The following is a 16704-nucleotide window of genomic DNA, read 5'->3' as shown; positions in this document are numbered from 1 at the left end:
CTAAATGAGCCGCGGGAAAACAATCCTTAACCTCACAGGGTCTCCCTCCCCTTTCCATTCCCGTCACAGCAGTGGAGATCGTAAAGATGCTTCTTGCATGTCTCTTCTCTCCTTCCCTTCTTCTCTCCTGGACAAGGAAGTGGCAGCGTGTCCCCGTGGATTCGGAAGCTCGTGCCTCCTAGGACAGCCCAGTTCCCGGGTTGCTAAGGTGGGGGTGGTGGGTGGAGAGCTGCGGCTTCGGCCTGCGCAGAGCGGCGGGGAGGCGACCCGGAGACGATGGGGAGGCGGGCGCAGTCGACCCAAGGGTGGAGAAGGGGGAAGGCGAAGGACGCGCGTTCCCGGGCTCGTGACCGCCGGCGACTCCGGGAACCCGCACCCAGACAGCCCCGGAGAGATGGCAGGCGGTAGGGACCCGCGCGTCGTGGACACCCTTCACCTGCTGCTGCTGGTGGCCGCCCTACCCCTGGCAGTCCGGGGGGTCCGTCGGGGCGCGGTGGACTGGACCCAGGAGAAGGTGAGGGGCTGCTGCTGCGCGATTGTAACTGGGCGGCTCTGGCGCGTGTGGGGACTCAGTCCCGCGACCCCCACCTGGGCAGGATGGGAAGCGGGGCAGAGCCGAGGTCCCCTAACCCTGCGCCCAGAGGAGTCGGGGCTCTGCGTGCTCGCCAGGGTGCCTCGCTGGCCGCCGGGAGGCTGAGATGCCTCGGGAGCTGGGTGATGTCACCGGGCTCCGCTCGGCTGCGGTCTGATGCTGGTACTGATAGGCACACGAAGTGTGACTTGCCTGCGGTGGCGGAACGGGGAGGTGAGGGCGCAGCGCCGCGCATCCTCCCGCTCGGGACGTGCGGGGGCTGCGTCTCGGCGCTCCAGGCCGCCTAGGTGCTGGGCGTGCCTGGGGGTGTGCCACCGCTCCCTCGCCGCGCCGCTGTATCCCGGGACGCCCTCCCGGTGTTGAAGTTTCCAGGCACGGACGTGCGTTACTGTCGGTCTGTTTTAGATTTTTAAGCGGATCAGCGCCGAAAGGAGGAGATTACTTGGAGACCCACTTTACTTTAAAATGCATTTTTTTTTTCGTTAAGAGATACTAAAATACAATTGTTAAAGAAATGTATAAAATTGTAGGTGGAGATTTCATGTAAGGAACTTAGGATAAAAGGGATTTTCAAGTTCCCTCTGTGTGAAGTAAATAGGTTCACAGTTATTTCCATTTCTTGTGTAACAGTTTTGGATTCCTAAAACTGCTAGGGACTTAAGCAAAGGTTATTGATATTGGAGTAAAATGGTATACTTTCAAAGGTACTAAGAAAAGCCGCAAAGTAAAGGGATATGACCTTTGACAGCGTTGTTGAACAGATCTCTTAAATGCTTGTGGTCTGCCAGTATTGACTTACAGGGCTCAGGGCGAATGCACAGGCCCTCTCCACAGGCCCTCTCGGGGCTTACCTGTGGGTCCTGGCCTGCCACAGGCTATGGATATCAATAGCCCACTTCAGCTCTCTGGATGATGCTTATAGCTTCACCATTCAAGGACCACAGGGGAGCTCCACTTACGTAAGGACATCACTAGCCACAGGGAACATGGGGAGGATGAGGGTAATCGACTCACAACTTCATTATAAGAAAAGCTTCCCATGAGAATTCAATAGGACTAATGTCCATTAATGAACATAGGGTTACAGACTTCCATCTTCTCCTTCCCGCCAGAAATTGGGAAGGGGCATTAACTACCAGAATGTGGAGCCACACCAAATGTATCTTTACGATCCGTGGAAATGGATGGGAATAAGTGAGGTGGGGACAGAAGGAGCTGTTCTGAGGGATCATTTACAGGCAGGAGGTATTTGTGGGTGCGAGAAGGTGCTGGATTCTTTCAGTGTTTTAAACTAATGATACTCTAGCTTTTGAGAAATGTCTTTTAAAGCCCGAATCTCTTTTATGTTTAAGAAGCTTCTAATCGATGTTCTATTTGTTTCCTTTCAAGAGGTGCAAGCAAATGATGCAAATAACAAAGTCAGCCACGACAATGCCTGATTTCTGGTCCCCCACCCCCTTACTCTCTAAGGCTTTAATAAGGTCTACCAGGTGTCAAGTACAATTTGCAGCCTGGGAAATGAATTAATCCACACTAAAATTCATGCCTTCCTGCTCTGTATGATGTTTAGCTATTTTAATCATGTGGGGTGTGCCCTTGACACACTAGTCTGCCAAAAAGTGAGGTGTGGTAAAGGAAGTATTGATTTTGAAATCCATTTTCTTTGCTTTGAAATAAAGGCGTGTCTTTTCCGGTGGAATCTAATATGTAAAAACAGTTCAACCCTAGTTTATGGTTGTGTTTAGAAGACTGCGATTTGTTTGAAACCTGTGAACAGTTTTTCCATAGAAGTCATATTATAAGTTATTTGATTCACAGGTGGGCTCACTGGTATATATTTAGGGGCATTGGCATCTGGGTATCAGGATTCTGTATATAAGCATCTGACTTGAATCTCGCAGTGCCCTCATAGTGAGAAGGATATGTTCATCCCCAATTTACAGATGAGGAACCTTGACCACCATTACAGCGGTGAATTGAAGAGTCCTTGTCTTTCCTTAGTTCAACCATGCCTTTATTATTGGATGTTTAGGTGGTTTCCAAACTTTCTTTATCATAAAGCTGGCACCCAATATATTTTACTTGGTAGATTTTCCCTTTGTTATTAACAAAAATAAAAAAGAAAATTTTAAGTCATATCAAGGATGGAGGAACCTTGTACAAGAGAGGTGGCTTCACCTAGGAGTCCTTCTCTAGGATTGTTCTGGAGGAGAATTACTGCGCTCACCAGCATTTCACGTTTTTCTGCTTCTGGATCCATATATATTCTAAAATCCCATTAGGTTCCCCTCCTCTGTGGTTCTAAAATTCTTGGCCATCTATCCCTCTGCCCATCATGATTCTTGCAAATCATAAAGCAGCAATGGAGACTCCGCTGGCAGGGGCAGGGGTCCAGTGGTAGTCTGCATGTTGATGGTAGAAGGAGAAAGAAAATGTGCTGTTTTTGAGCTTCTCGCATCTGGCCGGTAAGTACTATGACATCCATTATGCAGATACGGGAGCTTTTCCTAGTCATAGCTAGCAAGTGAGGATCTGGGATTTGGCCCTAAATTGTTGTTTTTAAAACCTGCTAGCATTAAAGAAGACAGGACTTTATCATATTCACTTCTCAACTGTTCCACAACTTCATGTGTCACATCAGTGGCATCTGACCCAGAAGGAGTTCTGTCAATGGGTTGAATTTGGTGTAGACACAGGTGTTAATATGAGCGCTGTCTGGGAGATGCTCATATTGGATGGAAACTAGAATTGATTTGGCTGTGCTCTGTAATGTTCTCCCTTTCATCTAATGGTGTGGGACCTTAAATCCATCTGCAAGCGGGGCCAGTTCTGCAAATTATGTAACTGAAACGCTCCTTGGCTGGGCACCATGTGATTAGTCCGGAGGAGGTGCTGAAGGAGACCTGGTTCACACTTTTGCAGCTGAAAGAGTCTTGTCACCCAAAGGAGACTTATTGTCCTTTCTGCCTGGATGGAAAGACAAGGAAGGCAGGGGCTGTAATAGAGACTCATTCCTCCGAGAGTGCCCGTACCAATGGAAAATTGTCGATGTGCCTTTTAACTGAAATAAACCTCGAGTGGTTTGGGGTTGACATTTAACATTGAGCTCAACACCGCTTTACCTCATTCATTTACTGGCCTCGTGCCCGATTGGCACTTTCTTTCCAGGTTTCCTCTCTTACTGCTCCCTCTCAGCTGCACATAGATTTTTATATTTATTGAGTTCTGAGAGTCAGCCTCCATAAAAATTAAACAAATGCTGTTTAGGTTGGAAAAATCAAATGGTTCTCCATTCAGGGCTTTAATAAATAGAAAGGCTTAGGCAATTAACTGATGGTGACTGTTTCCCCTTCTGTAGCTTTTAATCTCTGTGATTTCACAGGGGCATCTTTACTCCCAGAGAGGCAGGGAGGGGGAGGGCTCTTTACCGAAGTATGTTCCTTTAATGGGTGAGCCCAGGAGACTGAGGATCAACACAGGTAAGTTTCTGTCTTCAGGAGCACCGATAGGCTTACCTAATGAGCTTAACCTTTACTTATCCATTAAGCATTTTTTGGTGTTGTTTGTCAACCATGTTTCATTTACAGGATCTGTCACGGGTAGTGATGCTAGAGGGTTATTTAGTTCCTGGTTTTTCCTTAAATCTCTTAAGAACTCTTTTCAAGCCTCCATAAATCACCTGTTTACTTATTTACTTACCTATTTTTCTTCTTCCTCATAGTCCTTATTTCCCAACATCTTGGGGCTCATGGGAGTTTCCTTGGGCTCCTGTTTGGCTCATGAATTGTTGGGCTGCACCTTGCAGGCCTGCGAACCTTGTAGTTGCCCAATTTCGAGGCCAAAGAAAGAGCCTGGAGATGGTGACAGAGACAATCAGTGATTTATTGAACAGAGGATCTTACATGCCCAAAACAAAGGGTTCTGGAGCAACACTCCACCCTGTTGGGCAAGCAGGCGGGCCATGGCAGCAATCTTTATATAAATCACCCATTTAAATATCAACTTGATTTCCTTTCACTGTGGACGTGGAGTAAAGGACCACAGTGACCAGATAGGGTCTGGAATAGATGGAGTAATAAACAGTAAATGAAAAGGAGTCCTTGGCCAGACAGCCTTTGACACAACAGTTCTCGAATGTCACAGTGACTTTCCCAGGCCAACTCTCAACTCTAAACATCACAAGCATTGACTCTCAGAAATTCAAAAAGAACAGTCTACCAACATTGAACTATAGCACTTCCTGGTCCTTTGCAGCAGGCAGCCACTTGTCTTTCCTGGCCCTATAATCTCTGTTCATTTAGCTGACTTGGTATATATGATGGCACACTTCCCATTTTGCTTTATTGTTATGTACATACCGTCCTCGTGAAGTTAGTTTTAGAAAGCCATTTCACGTGTTGATTCCGTATTTGATGAGTTCATCCAATAATTATTGAGTGTGCCATGTGAGCCAGGTGCTGTGTGGTTCTGGGGAGAGCATGGAAAGTAAAAGAGATACTCCCTGTCCTCCTGGAGTTGACATCTTTCTTTAAATTAGACATTAAACAAATAGACACAGAAGATCTCTACATTCCAACCTGAAATGAGCAGGAGTTAGCGAGGTGAAGAGGAAGCAGAAAGCCTTCAAGGGTAGAAGGCACCACAATGCAAAGGCACCAAGAAGCCCAAGCCTCGCTGCCTTGGGTCCTGAAGGATGCCAGGGAGACTGAAGCATGGTGAGTTGTTCTGAGTGGTCCTGCACAGGGGCAGCAGGAGAGATCAGAGGCTCTTTTTGTCTGTGTTAAGTAAGAATTAACTGTGTGAGTTTTCCAACTTCTTGCCTCCATTATCTTCTTTTCGCTTCTCACATTTTTATGGTTTTATCTTTTAGCTCCCTCTTTCTTCTCAAAGTGCTGTTTGAGAGTTAACAGGAAGACTTAGATCTGAGGTGCCAGGGACTTTAAAGGCTGCAGCAACAAATTTAGCAAGGAAATATATTTTTAAATGTATGATCAGTAAATAAACACAAACCTTAAGATGTTCAGAGGCAGCATCAATAGACAGTGTTGTACACTGAAGGACACAGATAATGCAGGGAGGTAGACTGGAACGAGCATGGGATTGGGAATTGACACAACCATGATCCTTTCTCGAACTTACCTGTAACTCTTCTACAACCTTGGGAAAATCGGCTAGTCTGTCTGACTCAGTTTCCACTGACAGCAAAGAGATTGGATTATAATCATCTCTAAGTGACCTTTCCAGCTCACAATTCTATACCTCTTCAGTGTCTGATAGACGGTAATAGAACTAATAATACTTACCAAATGTTTACTGAGGTAGTTTACATGAGTTAGTTCACTTAGTTATAATTACCCTGGGAAGTAGGTGTTATTACCTCCCTTTTACAAATGAGGATGTTAAGTCATAATGAGGTTAAGTAACCTAGCCAGAGTTATAGACAGTAAGTGGTGAGGAGCTGAGTTGAGAGGCCAAGTGGAAGGGGGCTGCCTGGACCCACAGCCCCCTATCTTTGTGTGATAATAGCTGAGAGTGGCACTGAGACATAGTGAAGTATAACAAGCATCAGACATTCAGTTCAGTTCAGTTCAGTTCGGTCGCTCAGTCGTGTCTGACTCTCCGCGACCCCATGAATCACAGCACGCCAGGCCTCCCTGTCCATCACCAACTCCCGGAATTCACTCAAACTCATGTCCACAGAGTCGGTGATGCATTCCAGCCATCTCATTCTCGGTCGTCCCCTTCTCCTCCCGCCCCCAACCTTTCCTAGCATCAGAGTCTTTTCCAGTGAGTCAAGTCGTCACATGAGGTGGCCAAAGTATTGGAGTTTCAGCTTTAGCATCAGTCCTTCCAATGAACACCCAGGATCGATCTCCTCTAGAATGGACTGGTTGGATCTCCTTGCAGTCCAAGGGACTCTCAGGAGTCTTCTCCAGCACCACAGTTCAAAAGCGTCAATTCTTTGGCGATCAGCTTTCTTCACAGTCCAACTCTCACATCCATACATGACCACTGGAAAAACCAAAGCCTTGACTAGTGGACCTTGGTTGGCAAAGTAATGTCTCTGCTTTTGAATATGCTATCTAGGTTGGTCATAACTTTCCTTCCAAGGAGTAAGCGTCTTTTAATTTCATGGCTGTAATCAGCATCCACAGTGATTTTGGAGCCCAAAAAAATAAAGTCTGACACTGTTTCCACTGTTTCCCCATCTATTTCCCATGAAGTGATGGGACCAGATGCCATGATCTTAGTTTTCTGAATGTTGAGCTTCAAGCCAACTTTTTCACTCTTCTCTTTCACTTTCATCAAGAGGCTTTTTAGTTCCTCTTCACTTTCTGCCATAAGGGTGGTGTCATCTGCATATCTGAGGTTATTGATATTTCTCCCAGCAATCTTGATCCAGCTTGTGTTTCTTCCAGCCCAGCGTTCCTTATGATGTACTCTGCATATAAGTTAAATAAGCAGGGTGACAATATACAGCCTTGAGGTACCCCTTTTCCTATTTGGAACCAGTCTGTTGTTCCATGTCCAGTTCTAACTGTTGCTTCCTGACCTGCATGTAGGTTTCTCAAGAGGCAGGTCAGGTGGTCTGGTATTCCCATCTCTTTCAGAATTTTCCAAAGTTTGTTGTGATCCACACAGTCAAAGGCTTTGGCATAGTCAATGAAGCAGAAATAGATGTTTTTCTGGAACTCTCTTGCTTTTTCCATTATCCAGTGGATGTTGGCAATTTGATCTCTGGTTCCTCTGCCTTTTCTAAAATCAGCTTTAACATCTGGAAGTTCACGGTTCACGTATTGCTGAAGCCTGGCTTGGAGAATTTTGAGCATGACATTAAGTATGCTCTAATTCCACAGTTTCTCATGGAGTGAAAACACCAATGTGATAACCTGGACGTAATCAATTTATACTGATTTTTGAAAAAGTCGTAAAATTGAGAGGGCTCCCCTGAGCTCTGTTTTTATTTCCAAAAAATTTATGTTACCTTCATCATTCCCCTCAGAGAAGAAATCAGATCAATGACTCCCTTCCCTATGGGGAGGAGTAACACATTCTGTCATTGAATGCCTGATGAACATGTAATGAATGAATGATTCATCATTACTAGAATTATAGGAAAATTCAGCATGTGTAAAGTAGTATCCATAATACAAATTTGAATGTTATGCTTGTTCAGCTGCTTAAATTAAGGTTCACTTAATTAATATATAAGTGTATCAAAGAGTGTGAGCATTAATGGAATATTAAAAGCATATTAAAAAGCAGAGCCATTACTTTGCCAACCAAGGTCCGCCTAGTCAAGGCTATGGTTTTTCCCGTGGTCATGTATGGATGTGAGAGTTGGACTGTGAAGAAAGCTGATCGCCAAAGAATTGACGCTTTTGAACTGTGGTGCTGGAGAAGACTCCTGAGAGTCCCTTGGACTGCAAGGAGATCCAACCAGTCCATTCTAAAGGAGATCAGTCCTGGGTGTTCATTGGAAGGACTGATGCTAAAGCTGAAACTCCAATACTTTGGCCACCTCATGTGACGACTTGACTCACTGGAAAAGACTCTGATGCTAGGAAAGGTTGGGGGCGGGAGGAGAAGGGGACGACCGAGAATGAGATGGCTGGAATGCATCACCGACTCTGTGGACATGAGTTTGAGTGAACTCCGGGAGTTGGTGATGGACAGGGAGGCCTGGCGTGCTGTGATTCACCGGGTCACAAAGAGTTGGACATGACTGAGCGACTGAACTGAACTGAAAATAATTTTAACTGAAGACAAAAATATGTGCTATTTAGTGGATAGTAGAATCACCAATCTCTGACTGAAAAGAATTGCAGCAATAATCCAGGTTAGAGCTATTCAATAGAAATATATAATGCAAAGCATATACATAATTTAAAATTTTCTAGTAGCTCTATTAAAAAAATAAAAGACAATAGGTTAAATTAATTTTAACACTATTTAACTCAATATATCAAGTTTTTCATTTCAACATGTAGTCACTATAAAAATTCTTAGTGAGCTATTTTGCATGTTTTTTCATACTAAATCTTCAAAATTCAATATGTGTATTACACATAAAACACATTGCCACCTGACTCTCTACATTTCAAGAGCTTAATAGCACACGTGACTCCTGGCTACCATATTAGACAATGCACATATAGCTCAAATTCCTTTATTAGTATTTTAGGGAAATGAAAATTTAAGTGACCTGCCCAAGGTCATACAACCTGTAAATAGCAGCAGAAACTTTGAATCCAGCTCCTCTCACCCCAAGAGTATGCTTATTCCATAACATCACACTGGTTTTTATAGAACAATTATGCTAACAGAGTATATTGTTTTGTTGGCTGTAGTTTTTGCAATACTGAGTTTTCTTAAGACTAGGATATCAACAATTGTTATTTGTAAACCTTAGTTTTACAAAGCAATTGTAGCAAAATTATTAAAAGTTACACAGCTACAAGTGTTAAGTATTAATTCTCAGGTTCAAAGCATTATCTTAATTCTGTTTTAAAAACAAGCTGCCAAAACAGTTAAACTTGTAGATCTAAGGGGCCAATTTTAAAGTTGAGTAGTTTAATTTAGTGTGTTATAATGTAAGAGCTACCCTTTTATTTTGAAGTTCAAAGCAAATATTTTACAATTGAAAATGTTTCAGGATAAACCTTAAATATGTTATGAAGATGTAAATATTAATGTTTATTTATTTCTCAGAATTATCACCAACCAGCCCTTTTGAATGTATCATCTCTTCGGCAAGTTGCAGAAGGCACCAGTATTTCTGAAATGTGGCAAAATGACTTACGACCTTTGCTGATAGAGCGATATCCTGGATCGTCTGGAAGCTTTGCTGCTCGCCAGGTAAGAAACAGCACACTAATCTGAAGGTTATCCAACACGTTCCGTTCCCATGAGAGATGATGCTATGCTTAAAATTCTGAATTGTCTAATATTCAGATCTGTCATCTCGTCTTATTAACTAAAATAAGCATTCTAGAAAAGCAGACAACCAAGAGTAAATATCTATTCTGAATTAAGAGATGCATGTTAACCTAAATCAATTTATGTATGAGTTCTCTGTCTGGGAGGGCCAAAATCAGACAGGGTACTAAGTACCCAACTCTTGATGTTTTCTGTAACACACTCCCAGGCACCCAACCAAGTTTTCTTGAACCTTAAACACCCAATCTCAACAGACTTGGACATTTCTTTCTTAACAGTTCTGGGTCAAGAGTGAGTTACGGTCTTAACAGGCCTTTATCCCCCTTTTGAAATTGTATTTTACCTGGAGGGAGAGTTAAGACCAGTGATAAACTACTTTCTCCAGTACAGTGCTTCTCAAGCTTCTGACTCTGACACATGGCAAATATATATATATATATTATGTTTTATACACAAAAATATAGAGTTAACTAATAAAAAAGTTTCTTAAAAAATACTTCTATTACGTACAATCTGTTGATGTTGTTCAGTAGCTGAGTCATATCCCACTCTTTGTGACCCCATGGACTGTAGTACACCAGGCTTCCCTGTTCTTTACTATCTCCCGGAGCTTGCTCAAACTCATGTCCATTGAGTTGGTGATGCCATCCAACCACTTCGTCCTCTGTCGTCTGCTTCTCCTCCTGCTTTCAATCTTTCCCAGAATCAGGGTCTTTTCTAATGAGTCAGCTCTTTGCATCAGGTGGCCAAAGTATTGGAGTTTCATCTTTAGCATCAGTCCTTCTAATGAGTATTCAGGATTAATTTCCTTTAGGATTAACTGGTTTGATCTCCTTGCAGTCCAAGGACTCTCAAGAGTCTTCTCCAACACCACAGTTCAAAAGTGTCAATTCTTTGGCGCTCAGCCTTCTTTATTCTCCAACTCTCACATCCATACATGACTACTGGAAAAACCATAGCTTTGACTACACAGACCTTTGTTGGTAATGTCTCTGCTTTTTAATATGCTGTCTAGGTTGGTCATAGCTTTTCTTCCAGTGAGGAAGCATCTTTTAATTTCATGGCTGCAGTCATAATCTGTAGTGATTTTGGAGCCCCAGAAAATAAAAGTCTGTCACTGTGTCCATTGTTTCCCCATCTATGTGCCATGAAGTGATGGGACCAGATGCTATGATCTTAGTTTTTTTAATGTTGAGTTTTAAGCCAGCTTTTTCACTGTCCTCTTTCACCTTCATCAAGAGGCTCTTTAGTTCCTCTGATTTTAATTTTATTTTACTAGTTTTCTTTTTACTCTAGTCATGAACCACTAATCTGATTTCAAGACCCACTGATTTTTACACTGTAGTTTGGAAGACACTGCTATGGAGGGTAGGTTAGGCCATAAGAGGGACTAAACCTGAATGTCTCTCTGACTCCTAAGTGTCTATCCTCTTCAGCAATCTGAAACCCCAGGTCTGAATGCCTATTTTTTCAAGGTAGCCCCATTTTTGGGGGCAGCTTGGGAAGGAATGGGGAGAGGCTGGCCTCTCTGAGAGTAGCCCACTTGCCTAACTCTTCCAGCAAACCCCTTGGCACTCCACTGCAGTGACCCCTTGGCACTCCACCAGCATAGCTGGTGGGCTCTTCCTCTCTATCCAGTGTATGACTTCTGCCTCTCAAGGTGAGTCAAGATGCATTGTCTGTTGCTCCACTAGCCTCTTATCTTCCATCCAAACAGCTCTTGCTTTCCTTAAGGACTTAGGTGGAGGAGACCCAAAGACATTAGTTCTTTCTAAGCTCTAGGCAGAGAGAGGAATAATGCTGACGATGGCAGACTTTTATCCAGGGCTTTTTCCAGCTCTGTCAGGCACTTGGTGGAACACTTTGCCTGGATAGTCTCATTCAGTTCACACAGCAGTGCCACCTTGTTGGGGACGATTGTTCTCCCAGTGCTACAGATTTAAAAAGACCTGAGGCTGAAGTATGCAATTTTTAACTTGCTCATGGTTATACACGTTGTAGAGATGAGGCTGGAACCTGCACTGGGATCTACTTGACTTCTCCATCCAACCCCTGGAGAGCAGTGGCTGGATGAGCGTAGCTCTGTGGTTTGTGCTCACACATGTGTCCAGCTCTGTGTCTTCTCAGGCCCCAGTTGGAGAGCAAGGCACATACCACTCATTTCAATGATCTCCCCTGGGCCTCATCTCTCAAGCATTTTCCAGAAAAGTTCAGGGCACTGACTGGGTCTTTGCAAAATCTTCAGTTCTTCATTTGAAAAAATCTATGTCTGTAGTGCTCACCCATCTCCACTTTTTCACTTGCCCACAGCATTTGCTCAGAAGGCCAAATATATATCCCCCAAAATGTATATGCACACTTTAGACCTGAGGTTTCTGGCTGTGGCCTCTAAAAAGCAATAAAGACAACAAAATATTGCTATTTTGATCTTTCTTTAGCTCCAGGAGTATAGATTGCAGAAATAATATACATAGATTCTGTTGTAATTTTAAAAATACATATTCATTTAAAAGTTTTACAGAATTCATAATAACATCTTCCATGTCAGGTGCGGGTGGAGGCAAGTGAGAAATTTATTGACGGTATTTTGGAATGTGCCAGGAACTGTTGCTGGATTGCCTACATATGGCTGGCTGACATAGCAGCAGTGCTGACAGAATGGTTGTGTTAGAAATCTCACTTAAGAGATTCAGTTTTATAATTTGGGGAGAAGAAAATTACCATGAATTTTAGGAAAGCTGTCCCCCCAAAATGTGGAAGATAAAGAATTCCCTCTTTTGAAAATGAAACAGATAATACTGAGATATTAGGAGGGAACTACACTAATGACTTTAATTTGACTATTAGTACCTTTTGCTCTGAACTAAATTTAGACAAGAATGGTGGAAAATCATTTTTTCTCCTGAGTCACTCTTGAGGACCCAGTCAGATGTTTTATAATTTATAGAGTTTCAGGGTTATAACTAAAGAACACTTTAAAAATCTAAAAAAAAATGTAGACTTGATATAAAATTGATTAGTGAATTAACTTTTATCAGTTATCAGTAAAGATGTGTATTGCTATGAATTCCCTTTCAGAGGATAATATGGGAGCAATATCCCATAGTCTTCATTTTTATCATCTCTGATCAGTGGGTCTAATGCTGCCTCTTGGATTTTTAGAATATATTTATTTGAGAAGATACTTTATTTGTAAACGATACTTTGAAGGTATTAAATTTTGGGGGATTCCAGTGATTTCTAGCTGAGAGAGGAATAAAAAATAAATTAAAAAGTCAGGATGATAAAGTCTCACTAAGGAGCAAGCCAAAATTTTTGTCTAGAGGCAAGCTAGAAATTTGGTGGTTAAAATCCCCTGTAGATGTCCAGTGTATCTGAATAGCTGAAGCTGGGCTTCTTTAGTGAAAAGTATGTGTATCCCTGAATGGAGGGCCCTGGGTTGAAAGCCTGAGGGACTAATACACGGTCCACCCAATAGGGAGGAGGTGCCGGGAGTCCCCAGTGGGAGCATCCAGGCAGTGTTTGCAGACTTATTGCAAATAGCACAGGATCTACTTCTTCCAAACAGATCTGGTCTGCTAATGACGGTGTTTCTCAGACCCTGGAATTAATTAATTAATTTAATTAACTTGACCCAGGATCATTCACCAGTTACCTAAAATCCCCCACGGGCCTTCCTCTCCAGGAAGCAGGAAGCAGAATGTCATGTTCACTTAATTTCTCTCTTCCTTGCTCTCCCCACCCCCAGTCTTGGCCTCTCTGTCTCTCTCCTTGTCTCCCCCCACCTTCATATGCTTTTTTCCTCTCTTCACTCATCTCACTCACTCTCTGTCTTCACCTCTCTGTGTCTTTATCCATCTTCCTGTCTCTTTTCTTCTCTCTCCATTTAAAAAGACAGATGTAGAGAAATCCGTCTATGTTCTAAATTACATTTAGCATGCCTGGTAGGCTGAGCCTCCTGCAACCTGGCGTTTGGGACGCACAGCTGCTTTCGATGCCCTCTCAAAGCCAAGCACTCTCTATTCAGGGGCAGTTTAGAGAGAAGAGCAGTAGTTTGTGGAGCCTACCCTAGAGAATTACAGTGGGAACTTGCAGACTAAGTCCTCAAGCCACAAGCTCAACAATAAGGGCTATTGGTGACCTAATTAGATTATGCGGCCAATTTGATTGTTTATAAAGAAATTAGTTGCTAAGACAAATAAAAATATTTATACTGAGTGAAAAAGGTTAGTGCAGGGAGAACTCTTTTGGGGGGCATTTGCTGATGCTTTTGTGGATTTTAGCATCAATACAGGTATCAGATATTATGGCCAAAACCTGTTCAGGGTTGAGGAATGAGTTTGTGTGTGAGACAAAGCTAAGAGATATATATTTTTAAAATCCCAGTTCATTTTGTAAGCGTGCAGGCTGCTGTTGGTGTTGAACACATTTTATGGAGCAGTTCATCATCTGGATACCAGATGTTCTGGAGATGTGCTTTTTATTTATTTATTTTTAAAGACTGACCCCTTTTTTATGGAAAAATTTCTTTTCCCCATAGTCTGGGGATAACTTCTTTTCACATCCTCTGGAAAACTTTTCTTAGAGGCAGTGATTTCTCTCTAGTCGAATGATTAATGTTCTATACCATATGATTTTATATAGTCTCATTGAGAGTAAGTATGAGTTATGATCAGTCCATGTTTACTGATAGCCTACTGTGAACAAAGCCCAACAAGAAGCATTGTGGAGAATGACAAAATAAATGAGAGATGAGTAATAATTTCAAAAAGGTTATAATGTTTCAAAAATTATTTTTATATGAAAAAACAGCCTGTAAATGTGTCATAGAAAAGGAAAGGTACGTTGTATACATTGCTGTTTAGGCCAAAGTCCACCTCCTGACAGAGAACAAGGAGTAACTGTCTGGGAAACGGTTTGTTTATTTGGCTTTTTCAGGACTGACTATAGAATCACTGTCTTCCCTCTGGCTTAGTTTTCCTCTTTCTGGAAGCTTCCTGCCCCAGTTGTTTCAAGGCTCTTGCCTACGTGTCATGTCACACTAGTTAGGGCAGGTCACACAAGACTTGGCTAGGCTAAAAAGTCATTTATTTCCTTGGGAGGGGGAAATTCTCCCATTCTTTTCCAGTCATTATAAGTTATTTGTTTATCACCTCAAGGTCCATCCCCACTGGATGTTCATTGTGGAATAAACTGCCGGATATGTTGATGTGTGACTTAAAAATAATTATTGTATGACTTAAAAATAAAAAATAATTGTTGTGTGACTTAAAAACAAATTTTTAAGGCAACCTTCAAAGATCTATATAATATTTCAAAATGAAATAAATGGAATGTAGTGAGAATTAAGCAAAGGGAAAATAAAGATAGGAAAGGGCAAACTGAACAGCCATGAACTCACCTGCAACTTCTCACATCACAAACTCTAAATTCTTTAAGACATTGCCAGTCCCTGAAGAGATGTTTCTTTTACATCTGCTGCCCTTCCCTGTCAGTCACCATGTTGCTCACAAGGCCCAAGGTGATCAGGAAAGATGGGAAAATAGATTCTTTCTTATCTTCACCAGCATTTGCAGAGAATCTGGACGTGCTTTGAATACAGAGGGAAAACCGCTTGTTATGTCATTATGGTTCAGAGTTACTTATTGATTCTTAGAGCGGTGTGCTGAGGGTCTCAGTCATGTTTGACTCTTTTGTAACCCCATAGACTATACCCCACCTGGCTCCTCTGTCCATGGAATTTTCCAGGTAAGATTACTAGAGTGAATTTCCATTTCCTACTCTACGGGATCTTCCTGACCCAGAGATCGACCCCTGTGTCCCCTGTGTTTTCTACATTGGTAGGTGGATACTTTACCACTTGCGCCACTTGAGAAGTCCTCTTAGAACAAGCAGAACCTCAGATAGCCTTCAACCATTCCCTTGTAACCATCCCCCTTCTGTACATTATCCTTAGCAGGTGAGCTCTAGTATCTTTTGTTAGTGTTTGTTACATTATGAAATATTTGCTGACTGGGGGCACATGTTAAGTGCTTGGGACAAAAAGAGTTGCCATTTGCAATTCTCAAAGAGCTTAGAGTGCAAGTTATGACTTACCGGATCTACCTAGTATATCTAATGTCTCAAACCTGTCTTGTTATCCTGCTAGAAATACTAAAAGTGAGCTTTAATATATACTCAGCTGGAGCTATATCTCCTTATGTGCACAGAGGCCCATTGCTGTTGTTCAGTCATGTCGGACTCTTTCCAACCCCATGGACTGCAGCACGCCAGGCTTCCCTGTCCTTCACTATCTCCCGGAGTTTGCCCAAACTCATGTCCATTGAGTCAGTGATGCCACTAGCCATCTCATCCTCTGTCGTCCCCGTCTCCTCCTGCCTCCAATCTTTCCCAGCATCAGGGTTTTTTTCCAGTGAGTCAGCTCTTCACATCAGGTGGCCAAAGTATTGGAGCTTCAGCATCAGTCATTCCAAACAATATCAGGGTTGACTTCCTTTAGCAAGGTCCATGATACATTGTTAAGTGAGAAGAGTAAGGGGCCGAGCAGATGTAGAGTAGGATTCTATTCCTGTAAGAATAAACATCCCTCTGCTAGATATACACGTTTGTGTGCTAGTGGATGTTTGTATAAACAAGAAGGGTGTAGATATACATCAGACTCTTAACATAGGTAATATTAATGGTTGGGTTGGATTGGCGGGGGGAGATTATGGGAGAGGCCTAGATTATTTTTCCTTTCAACATCCTTGCTATTAATACAATAAGTGTGTATTGCATTTTTAATTTGAGAGGTATTACATACAATTTCTAAAAAAAACTGTCTAGACCTGAAATTTTGGTTTTTGTTTTGATCAGCACATCATGCAGAGAATTCAGAGACTTCAAGCTGACTGGGTCTTGGAAGTAGACACGTTCTTGAGTCAGACACCCTATGGGTATCGGTCTTTCTCGAATATCATCAGCACCCTCAACCCCACTGCTAAACGACACTTGGTCCTCGCCTGTCACTACGACTCCAAGTATTTTCCTCATTGGGACCACAGAGTGTTTGTGGGAGCCACCGATTCAGCTGTGCCATGTGCAATGATGCTGGAACTTGCTCGGGCCTTAGACAAGCAACTCTTTTCCTTGAAGGTATCTGTTTCCTCCTGCAGATTCCTGGGATAATATAT

At 42.6% G+C, this 16704-nt stretch overlaps 1 protein-coding gene across 1 annotated transcript in view; it reads left to right on the top strand.

Annotated features, from left to right (window-relative positions):
• The first annotated feature begins 279 nt into the window (after window positions 1-279).
• QPCT (glutaminyl-peptide cyclotransferase) overlaps window positions 280-16704 on the top strand; it is a 30694-nt gene continuing 14269 nt past the window's right edge. Inside the window, exons 1-3 of the mRNA XM_055400619.2 lie at window positions 280-514; window positions 9305-9451; window positions 16388-16666. Coding sequence (XP_055256594.2) covers window positions 395-514; window positions 9305-9451; window positions 16388-16666 — 546 coding nt within the window. The 5' untranslated portion in view covers window positions 280-394. The remainder of the gene's footprint in view (window positions 515-9304; window positions 9452-16387; window positions 16667-16704) is intronic.

The sequence above is a fragment of the Moschus berezovskii genome, chromosome 11 (assembly GCF_049115385.1).
Source record: "Moschus berezovskii isolate FMDL1 chromosome 11, NW_MosBer_1.0, whole genome shotgun sequence".
Taxonomy (NCBI): domain Eukaryota; kingdom Metazoa; phylum Chordata; class Mammalia; order Artiodactyla; family Moschidae; genus Moschus; species Moschus berezovskii.
Note: the sequence above shows the minus strand (reverse complement) of the source record. Positions and strands in the feature narration are given on the sequence as shown.